The 12,017-nt window shown below is 35.0% G+C and overlaps 1 protein-coding gene across 4 annotated transcripts in view; it reads left to right on the top strand.

Moving 5' to 3' along the window:
- LOC150079313 (tyrosine-protein phosphatase non-receptor type 4-like) overlaps positions 1-7,645 on the top strand; it is a 190,787-nt gene extending 183,142 nt beyond the window's left edge. For 3 of the 4 annotated variants that reach the window (XM_090383965.1, XM_090383963.1, XM_090383966.1), the window contains exon 13: positions 7,521-7,645. In XM_090383965.1, the coding sequence (XP_090240091.1) occupies positions 7,521-7,558 (38 nt within the window). In that variant the 3' untranslated portion in view covers positions 7,559-7,645. The remainder of the gene's footprint in view (positions 1-7,520) is intronic. The other variant, XM_090383964.1, reaches the window with a different exon arrangement.
- The last annotated feature ends 4,372 nt before the right edge of the window (positions 7,646-12,017 follow it).

Raw genomic sequence — 12,017 nt, 5'->3', positions numbered from 1 at the left:
CTGCTGGCTAAAGGCAAATTTCCACACATCTATCCTACATCTGTCTTTCGTCAATTTGAATTTATGCCCTCGCAGGTGATTATTCTGAGCAAGAGGCAGAATCCCATCAGCATTGAGCATGCTCAAACCATTCAAGGCTTTATGCACCTCTATCAGATCACCTCGCTGGTGTCTAGTCTCCAGACACTGTAATTTGCAAAATTTAAGCCCTTCTTCGTACGAGCAACCCTTTGTTCCATTCACTAATCTTGTTGCCCTTCTCTGTACTCGTTCCAGCAGCTCTACATCCTTCTTGAAATGAGGCCTCCAGACCTGTATACAGTACTCAAGGTGTGGCCTGACCATTGCCTTATACAAGGGAATAATCACCTCCTTATCCCTGCTAGAAAAATTCCTGTATATCATTGATAAGACACCATGAGCTACTCTCGCAGCCCGTCTGCACTGCTTAGAGATCTTCATATCTCCTGCACAATTATCCCCAGGTCCTTTTCATTCTCTACCACTGTCAGTATAATACCGCAGAGTTGATATGTTGCTCTGGCATTGCTGTTTCCCATATGTAATACTTTACATTTGTCAATGTTAAACTTCATTTGCCACCTCTCAGCCCATCTGCTCAACCTTTCCAGATCCTGTTGCAGCAGCATAGCGTCAGTAGTATCCTTAACAACCCTGCCAACCTTTGTATCGTCTGCAAATTTGGACATTAAGCTTGATATACCATCATCAATATTATTTATAAATACAGAAAACAATAATGGACCCAACACTGAACACATGTGCAACAGTATCAAAAGCCTTTCTAAGATCCAAGTATATAATATCAAAGTTATTCCCTGCATCATAGTATCCAATCAAATTGGTCAGGCAAGACTTCCCCTTAACAAAACCATGCTGTGTCCGAGCTATAACTGAAGTCTTGTCTAGATGATCTTGTAGTGCTTCTTTAATCAGTGCCTCCATTAATTTTCCTGGAACAAAGTTAAACTCACAGGTCTATAATTACTTGTGGCATTCTTTGATCCTCCTTTGTGAATTGGGGTCACATTTGTACATCTCCAGTCTGTGGGTACCTCCCCAATTTAGGAGTTCCTTTTGTGAAACTCCTAAATCCTATCATAACATTTACAAAAGAAAAAGGAAAAAAATACCCAGAATTAGAAAATGAAACTTGGCTTTCTGACTTAATGTTCCTTACAGACATTATAGAACATTTGCAAACACTTAATTTGGCTTTACAAGGAAAGGAAAGAATTATTATTGATTTGTCACAAACTGTATTTAGTTTTGAAGCTAAACCTCGGCTTTTTGTGTACGATCTTAACAAGATATTTAATCATTTTCCATGAGTAAAAGCAAATATAATTAATATCAAAGAAGAAAAGTTAGACGAATACAAAGAAAAATTGAAAGCAGATTTCAAACATATGTTTGAAGATTTGAAAAGTTTGAAATCTACATTTGCATATTTTGTGAACCCAATTTGTGATATTATTGAAGATGGATTTTCGATTTCTGAAATAATACTTGTTGAAAAAGCAGCTGGGGAATTGGATTTATTAGAGATGAAAGAGGATCAGGCATTGCAAATGCAGCACAAATCTACTTCTATAATTGAATTTTGGAAACTTGTGCTAGAATCAAAATATCCACATTTAAAGAAAGCTGCTTGCCATCTAATTTCAATTTTTGGTACAACATATTGCTGTGAATCTTCACGAACTCCACAATGAAGTTCGTGAAGTCGAAATATCATTCACAGTTGACCAATCATCATCTCACAGAATTGCTGCGAACGGCTTTAACAAATTTTACGCCAAATTTCAAAGATTTGATCAAAGGCCTTCGTTAAATTTTATACTATTTATTAATGCATTTTTATATTTTATTTTTATTATTAAAATTTTGAAATAATTATTTTGTATTTTCTTATTTATGTATACTTTACATAGCACTTAAGACTTGTGTGGAATATGTAATCATATTAAATTAAATTTGAATTTGTGTATTTAATACTATGTAACTATGGTGTGGCTCTTTATAATATATGAAAAACCGGAATGCAGCTCTCAATGACCTCATGCGTGCCCACCCCTGAAATAGACTAATGCAAATGAATGCCTGTACCACAGAACAGATAATGATCTCTAGGACCAGTATGTAAGTACAGGTGTCAGCTCCTAAATGGAAAATGAGAATGATGCTTGTAGTTGCATTCTGTGAAAAAACCAAAATGTGCTCAGTAACCTCAGCTTGTTGTTCACCATTTGCATTCAAAACTTGAATGCATAGGGTGAACAACAAGCATATATTTATTGACACATTGTAGCTGTGTATGAGAGAAAACTTTGCTTGAGAAATGGTTCGTGCTACACATAGGTTTGCACATGGAATATCTGGTGTGCCATCATGAGGAAGATTCACATTTCCTTCAGTGAATCACTGCAGGCAATGGATTCCAGTGCCAGGTCCATGACCCAAAGACCAAATGCATAAGTTAGCAATGTAAGCATTCCCCTCCCCCCAAATTCCAGAAAATATTCCCTCCATACCTGATGCAGGGAAGGCAATGTTCACATTCTGTTTTGATTATGCTGGTAGTCCAATGGTGTCGTGATCAACGTTCAGTGCTATAGCAAAATAATGGACAATTATTGACAGACCACAAGGACCAAGTGGCTCAGCAGCTTAACAAATGCTGCCCTCATCTGACAGACATTTTCAGCTCCTCAGAGAATGATAGAAAGGCTATCACTTTTACTTGGATAAGTAGCATCACAGATTGGCTGCACTAGCAGAGTTATATGTTGTAGCTATCCCTTACAATGGGACTGATGTCTCAGTACTGTGAGTGCTTCTCTCAACTGTTCATTCCAGATATGTCTAAAGTATTATTATGCAGGATAATCTACCTTTGTGAATATAATTACATGTTATTCTGATGCAGAGAAAGACTAATCATCCAGTAACCACAAAAATATCAAATAAATTGTTTATAGAATGATAAATTAAAATCACCTCCATGTCATCTTGCATTATGACTTGTGTTTATCAGTTAACAAATACATATCATTTTTGGCATCTGCAACAAAAATCATGATAAATCATGATGTGCATCATACATGGAAATGTGCACTAGAGTATAAACTTCTGTAGAGTATTAAACAAAACCTTCAAGAAATATGGCATTTCAGACAATTTAAATGGCAAAAGGATGAGAACAACAATAAAGAATACTGAGGTACAGGGGAGGTGGGTATTATGTCCCAGCTCAGAATGGTTTTTTTTTTTTTTTTTTGTATAAACTATATTTAGTATGATATTAACAATATACTTTATGTAGAGGGTGTTTCTATTTCAAGGTATTTTTAGGTTTAGGCTATTTGTTGTTAAAACTGGAACAAGTATTACCACTTTAGATTTTATGATTGCTAAATTTAAATCTTGCCCAATCAACTGTTTTTTTTCTTAATGGGAAAGTTTTCTCATCTTTGACGCAACATGACTACCTTCGTAGTTAGCTGTTCTACACAAGTGAATGGTTGCACAACCATGGTGGTTTTTTTTTTTTTTTTTTTTGTTCAATTAGTTTACACACTAAATTGGAAGACAAGGAGCACCTTTCCTATTGATAAAAGGCAGTTGACTAAGCAGAATCTAACTAGTAACACTCAGTCCAATTTTAATGTAAAACTCAAAAATTTCAGCCCAAATATAGCAGAAATGAGATAGATCCTGTGCTTTTTAATTGAAGTAGCCTGTATACAGGCACTCACCGACTTACTTAATACTCGACTTACAGAAATTCGACTTTATGTAAGTTTTTGTCAGCCAGTGCAAACTTAAAAAAATCATGGAAGTGTATTTTGCATTCCATAGGAATAAATGGAAGTATTGTGAAAACATCGCAATGTGAACCCAATAACACATTGGTTTTTTTTTTGTAATTCATTCCAAGACCTTGGGAGTTGAAAATTTTTGCTATATAATTAAGTTATTTATCTCTCTAAAAGCTCATTTTTATAATGGAATGCTACTCTTTCATTGTTATCATATGTTCCATTATAAGAATCAAATTTGAATGGCTTTGTTTATATTTTTATAAAGAATATTTCTGGAGGTCATGGCCATAAAACAATAAAAACAATTTACACTTTCCGGTTTATTGGGCTTTACTGTTAGCGCAATCTATTATAAATGGATAGTAAACTTGATCTTATTGCAGTTGCGATAATCCTGATAACTGGAATTGTGTGGGTTTTTACGTTATTATGGTGAAATGTGTTTTCGATCATATAAAAAAGATAAATAAATTTTCAGAATCTTCTCTTCATCCCTATTTACTTATTACAATTATGAAGGGAAAGCGACCCAATGGAAAGTGCAAGTGGTGGCAGTGCTAGGAAACCAAACAAAATTGATTTAGAAATAAAAATGGAAGTGATTAATTACAAAGCAGGACAAAGTTTGTCATTTATTGCACAGGAATTAGGTCTCGCTGTTTCAACAGTGAATGCTATTCAAAGGACAGTGCGCATAAAAAAGAACATGTTAAAGGATCAATAGTAATCACAAAACAGCGTACAGGTGCTATATCAAAGATGGATGGAAAATCAGATTCAGAAGCAAGTGCCCCTGAGTCTAATGGCCATTCAAGCAAAAGCAAGAAGTATTTATGAAGAGTGAAAAAGGATAAGTATACCCCAAGCCAACTTTTGTGGCAAGCAACTGGTGGTTTTATAGGTTCAAGCTTCGTGCTGGTTTCCACAACGTTAAAGTGTGCAGTGAAGTCACCAGTGCCAATTCAGCAGCAGCAGAGAAATTCTATAATGTGTTAAAAAAAAACAACCCCTTCTAAATTTCCACAGCCCTCAACCTCTGCAGCGGCATACTTATCAGCTGGAGATGTTGAGTCTAGCAACGATGCTCGAAAGGTAAAACTTGCTGATACTATGAATGTCCCCTCCCTTTTTTTGTAATTTATAATTTTGAAATTTTTGTAATTGCACACTGTAATTTTTCCTATGCATGAGATAAAAATGGAATAAACAATTCTATTTACATGTTCGTTGAACATTTCCTTTTTGCTTCAATCAAATTCAGCAATCATAAAGGGAAATTCTAACTTTTTGACTTGCACAAAGTTCAGCAGAATGCAACCATTACGTAAGTCAGGTAGTGTCTGTACTGACCAACTATTAATTTTGTGACACCTGCACTGAACAGAAATATAGAAGTTACCCTATTGGATATTTGTAAGAGTACTTTTAATGATATTATTGGTTTGAGCTTTGTGAGATCCCTATCTTTTTAAAAGGCAGCATGCATGCCTCTTCACTTTCATTACTGGTAAGAGAATTTTTTTTAGTGGTTAGTGGCTCTTCTGGTGTTGACAATGCTGTAGTAGCAGCATCATCACTGTAACAAACTCCTGAAATTTTCCAACAAAATCTAAACTTCATCAAAACATCTCCCCATACCTCAGTGTTGCTGTCAAGTTCCTTTGGTGTAGTAATAGTATCTGCCACACACTTTTGCTGCACTGGAAAAAAAAAAAAAAAAAAAACCCAAGTAGAAAATGCAAAATACAAATTATATGCTTCCCTCCTCACACAGGTAACTATCCAATTGACCAATTGAGGGCAGCTTGTTCCAACAATTCAACTTGCTGGCTAAAAGAAAACTTCCTACAATCTAATCTAAACCTCAATCCCTGTAATTTTAGCTAGAAAGTTATAAATTACTGGAATAAGTTACCTACGTGGGTGGTAGACACTGACAGTTTGGGGAAACATTAAAGGTCAGCAGGATCCTCCTCCTATGGGAGGAGGAAAATGCATAGGTTGTCTATTTCCTTTTCTCTTATTATTCTTTATTATTTTATTACTATTTTTATTTTTTATTTTTTTTTTTTGGCTGGTGCAGCATAAGCCTTAGGCTTCCTTGCATCATATGGCCATTACTAATACTAATATGAATTTATGGCCCCTAGTTCTTGAATTCTTTATAACTGAGAATTCCACCTTCATTCGTTTTAATAATATCTCTCTCTCAGAGCCTTATAAACCTCAATCAGGTCACCTCTGAGGTGCCTAGTTGCCAAGCTCTGTAGTCCACGTAATCGGAGTCTTTCCTCATATTGGCTGTCCTTCTGCCAGTCTCACTATTTGAGTAGCCTGTCTTTGGACCCTTTCAAGGAACTCAGTGTCTTTTTTCAGATGAGGTCTCCTTCCTTGAACACAGTATTCCAAATGTGATTTTATAATTGCCATATACAGTGGGATATTGACTGGATAATGTTTGATAAGTCGACAGGACCCCATGGGCTTTCCTGGCTGCACTGTTCAGAAAACTTCATATCTACCTGTATTGTAACTTCCAGATCCCTTTCTTCCTCAACTATTTTTAATTCAGCTTCACCAAGTGTATAATTTATTTGGGGGGTTGCTATTCCCCAAGTGTAAGACCTTGCACTTAGCTGCATTAAAATTTATGTTCCTTTGAAGTCTCCCAACCCTCAATGTTACTTATTTAACCTCAAGTACCTGATAAGGTACTTGAGGTTAAATAATGCCTTGATCCAGTAGCTGCATAATGCTGTTGGTACTGGGAGGTAAAAATAACAGCCCTATGTTTTTCATTTTAAGTGTTTCAACAGAATGTCCAGTACAAGATCTAGAATCATTAAAATGTTCCTTTTTTGCTGAAGCTATTTGTCTGTCCACTCTCAATAATCAAGACTCAAAAATTTTCCTACAAGCCAAGCACTTTATTGATCTCATAATCAAGCAGAAGTGGTTAACTATATTAATATCATTTACTATCTGAACTTGGAAAATTTCCTAATCACAAGTGGGTGCACTCTAACATACTTCATACGCATTATGCAGTACACCAGAGAGCACCTAAAGATCAAACCAATATACAGGTAGTTCTCGACTTTACGAGTTAATTCATTACCCATAGACATAATGTTAAAAATAGGGGTTACATTCACAACGAAATTAGTTAGCTAATTAGTTTGTTTAAACAATGATTGATTTTTTTTAAAAGAAATGAAAACGTAGCCTGTAAAATCAAGCAAATTATAATAATAAAGAAAATTATTTATGACTTACAAATGTTAAAGAATGTTTATGCTTCATCATCGATTAAATGTACACTCATTGATCACTCATTATTGGCTCAGCACTCGTTGGTTTGTTGCACAAGGAGTCACCATCTTCAGAAATGCTTCAAGAGGCTCTCGTTTCCAAGATAATCTTCTCTTTTCTTAATAAATTTTTATAAGTGTTATACTTTTACAGATGAAATATTTGCTGCAATGATTTAATTCAGGATATTATATTTGTATAAACTGTGAAAACAAGAAAATTCTGTAGTTAAAGCATTGAAATTATCACTAATCTATTTAAAACATTTAAATCGTACACTCACTTTTGATACATTGGTACTAGTGGTTAAAATTACAGACAAAGAAATATAATTGGTAGTCATTTATTTGTTGTGTTTTGTAGGTGGAATAGTGAAACCCATCACAGAAGACAAAAGGTGAAAGAAGGAAGGGAGGGAACAAAGCCTTTACTACTTAGCTTTTGTTATCCAACAAATTCCGTCCAAGTCCTAAAATTTGAAGGAAGAGAGCATCTTGTTAATAAAGCATTATCTAAAGAAGTAATCTGATTGTTTTTGAGGCTCTGGTTACTTAATTTCATCCTATTTACTATCAGTTATTATAATTTTTATTTCATTTACTTCACTTAATACTGGATAGTTTTGGACTAGCTAGAAAAGTCAAGAAAATTATCTGCAGAGGAGATTTATTTATTTTTAAGCCTGTTATGGCAAAATCATTACACATATTTATTTTAATGTTACTCTTCTAGCTCATGGATGTAAATTTTGAGAACTGCAATGCAATAAACGTGCATTTTCTTTCTCTCTTTCTCCCTCACATGCACATAAGTACAGTTTCAGATAATTTGAACCAAATTTTTATGAACTACAATTTACCCATATTTTATACATTAGTTGGTGCATATATTCCTTAGTTAGCCAAATCATAATCATGAATAAAAGGAAGAAGATTAACAAAGATAATAATACACAAAGTCCAGTTCTTTTTGGGATGTGATTGGACATACATTATCATTTGATGGCCTGAAGATAAGACCTGGTACAAGTCAAGAAATATAGCTCATCATTACAAATTTTAAGTCTTGTAGAGAAGGGGATAAACATTTCATTAGCAAACAATAAATGCTAAAATTATTATTATTAACATGAACTCAAGTATATTTCCTTTATAATCTTGAATTTCCATTACATCCTCTAACACTATGTAAGAAAAACAAATGTCTCCTAATAGATCCATTTTACAGAGTGATTCATAAGTATATTACCACTCTTATGGAAATTTGTTTCAGATTGTTTCTTTGAGTTGGTAAAAAAAAAAAAAAAAAAAAGGCTGACAGACTTAAGAGGAATTGGAAAGTAGGTGCATGGATAGAAGTGAACTTCTCCCCGAGTGATGAAGATGCTTGTAGCTTATTTTGATATACCCTCCCCAAGCTGGCTTTAGAGATTCAGCAAAAAGTTTGTGTCCACTGACGCTGTTGATGTCTCACACAATAGTTATTCAAATATGGCTATCACCCATCGAAACATTTACAAGTCCAAGACCCGGTTTTAACACTGTCTTCCAAATCATTGTAATGCCTCAGTCTGAAAACATGTCTGTCATATACAACAGCATGAAGAATGGTAACTCAGTATTTACGCTTGCATCCACATTATGTACAAATTCTTCCTTCACTGTCAGAAGATGATAAAGTGAATTGTGTGAGGTGCTGTGAAATTTTCCTTGAAATGCAGAATATTGATGCTGACGTTATCCATAGCATTGCCTTCTTGGATGAGGAAAATATTCCATGTCTGTGGGAAAGTGAACTGACACAAGTGTCATTTGGGTGTCAGAAAACCTGCATTATGTACATAAACATGAGATAGCCTCATCCAAGGTGGATGTTTGGTGCACTGCTACATGCCAGAAACTGATCAGACTACTTCTTCTAGGAGGACACAGTGGATGCTAATAATTACCTTAACATGTTGCAAGAATATGCCTCTGATGAGAATCTCAAGAATATAACTCTCAAAATCTTAGTGAATGGACACATTCAAGAGGACGGTTTTGCCCCCACATTTTGTCCTCACTTTGCAGTCTACCTGAACACCACTTTTGAATGTCAAGTGGATTGGCCACACTGCACCTCTGAACTGGCTCCAAAGATCACCCGACCTTACTTCATGTGATTTTTGGCTGTGAGGTATGGTCAAGGATAGGCTATGTGCAATAAAACTGTGTCAATGATTTAAAGAACAGTTTCCAACAAAATTCCCAAAGATATGTATGCAGCTGCATTAAACACCATGTTCTGGTGATTTGAAAGGTGTATTGATGCTAATGATTCACACATTGAGTGGTGACACTTTTTCTTATTTTATTTTTTAAATTTTCTGTGCAGTTATGTAAAAATAAGTATAAATAAAGAAATTTGTTTTGTATTTATAATTTTCAACGTTACAGTAGTAACATACTTATGAATCACCCTGTAGATTGAGATAATATGATAACCTTCTATAACTTAGAGAAAAGTAAGCTATTAAATGGTATATTCTTTTTAAGATATAGTGAAATTAACACTATATAGTAACAGACATGTTAAGAACATTTCTGTTACCACTTGACACATATGTACATCATGATAGTTCTTTATCTATCTACATGAAAAATTACTTGAATTTAGAACCATTTTCTTCCAGTAACCTTCACCATAAACAGACTAATCCAGCCATGGTGAGAAGAAAGCTAAAAGTGCACACCTTTAAGTTATTGTATAGTGGCTCATTAAAAAGGAATAAAAAAAAATATGTAATAATTTAACATTTTAGGCCATTGAAAATGTTTAGTTGTACAGATATCTGGTGGTAGGCAGAGTTACAACCCACCTTTGTGGATTTTCTCAATTGGAATAAAGGGGATCAAACAGTTAAATGAATATTACGCTGTACCGTTCTGCTGCATATCATCCTAAAGAAACAAAATTAAGCAGCACTAGAAAATATATATGAAAAATGTAGTGAATCAGCCGCTGGTACAAATAGAACTATTCTAAAGAAGTGCAGAGGCATAAGGATCATTTGATCATGATTAAAAGTTTTTGCAATTTTTTTTACTATAATTAAAATCAGTTAAGCAATAAGTTTTTTTTTCTGATTCATTTGCTATTAAGCTCTTATTAAGGTGCTATGACTAATTTATAACTAATAAGCATCAGACGTATTAGTTATAAATTATTAATTAGGCTGATGAAGTTTTTTTATAATTTTATTTTTTTGGTCTTTAATATAAGTTTACTAAGCTATTCCCATATTATTTGGTAGTAATTTATTCTAGATTTTCAATAAAAATCCATAAATTATGTAAAATATAATTTGTCTTGTTAATCAGATGGGGGGGGACCTATGTGTCCCCCCATAGGTTCACATAGGTCCCCCCCCCAATCGTTTTAAGTTACATGCTATATGTATAGATGTTGAGAACTTTTTTGGTGAGCCACCAATGTGGCCAGAACCCATTTGACTTTGACACCCCTATTTTTAATGTTATCAAACAGCTGGGAATGTCATTCAACTCTAGTTTATGCACTTCTATATTGCAACACATATCACAGATTGATCTTAACATTATTGATCTTAAGATTGATCTTAATCACTGATGATGCCTGCAGATAAACTTGACAGATGACCATTCCACAAAATGTTGAAGATATGTAGTTTTATTAGTTTTATTCGTGTTTAGACGAATAAAACTACATTTGCCAGGGGCAAAGGTTGATGATGTTGTAGAGCAGATATCTTTTAAGGGCACAAAAGGTGATATAGTTGTACACGTTAGCACTAATGATATTAAGAGGAGATCGGCAGAATTACTTAACAAGTACAGGTCACTGTTGAAAAAAAGCCGTGAATTAGGGTTGAATTTGAAAGTGTCTGCAATTCTGCCCAGACACTATAGGAGGGAGTATATGATGAGAGCCTTGTCAATCAATTCTGCCCTGGAAAGATTGTGCAAGACTCAAGGGGTAGAATTTTTTTCAGCCTGGTCTGTACTTGTTAACAGGAGAGACTGCTTCTACAGGGATGGGATACACTTAAATAGAAAGGGTGCAAGAATATTTGCTGATGCTATCGAGGCAGTGTTAGGTTGATCGGAAAACTGCTAGCTTAGGGGGATACAAGGGCTAATAGATTAACAGTAGCCACTGGCAGAGGTGAAAGTGATTCTTGCGCTGCTTCTATTGGAATGAGCAGCAGCCTGGAAAACAAGATGCAGGGTATTTCAGAGACTGCTGGGAGTCATTGCAGTACAAGTAAACACATGGGTTGTGTTTAGGGTAGCTAAGAATAGGAACAGGTGCATATATACTTGCGTGTACACCAATGCTAGGAGTTTGATAAATAAATTTGAGGTATTGCTCAAAACATCAAAGGCAGATATTTTTGGGATATCAGAGACGTGGTGTCACACAGATATAAGGAATGCAGAACTGGAATTTGGGGAGTACAATGTGTATAGGAAGGGAGGAGGGGTTATGCTATTAGTTAAGAAACATAAAATCCAAGAAAGTGAAGCCAGTCGACATCGCTGGACAGTGCAGTGTCGGATCAGTTTGGTGTGACATAAGCATTGGGAGATCAAAATTGAGAGTAGGAGTGTGCTATAGGCCTAATGACTCTGATGAGTATAATAAGAAACTGTACAGGGAAACAGAGTGGGCCAGTAAACCAGAGAATATTATAATGGAGGATTTTAAATTCACAGATATTTACTGGAATTTGTTGGTTGGTTACTCACACACTAGCAAGGCTTTTGTGGATTTATTGGATGATTGTTTTCTACATCAGCATGTTTGGGAGGCAACTAGAGGGAGTAATACTCTTGATCTGAT

This window comes from Mastigoproctus giganteus, chromosome 10 (assembly GCF_048544385.1).
Source record: "Mastigoproctus giganteus isolate SK-2022 chromosome 10, ASM4854438v1, whole genome shotgun sequence".
Taxonomy (NCBI): domain Eukaryota; kingdom Metazoa; phylum Arthropoda; class Arachnida; order Uropygi; family Thelyphonidae; genus Mastigoproctus; species Mastigoproctus giganteus.
This window is presented reverse-complemented; position numbering and strand designations above follow the sequence as displayed.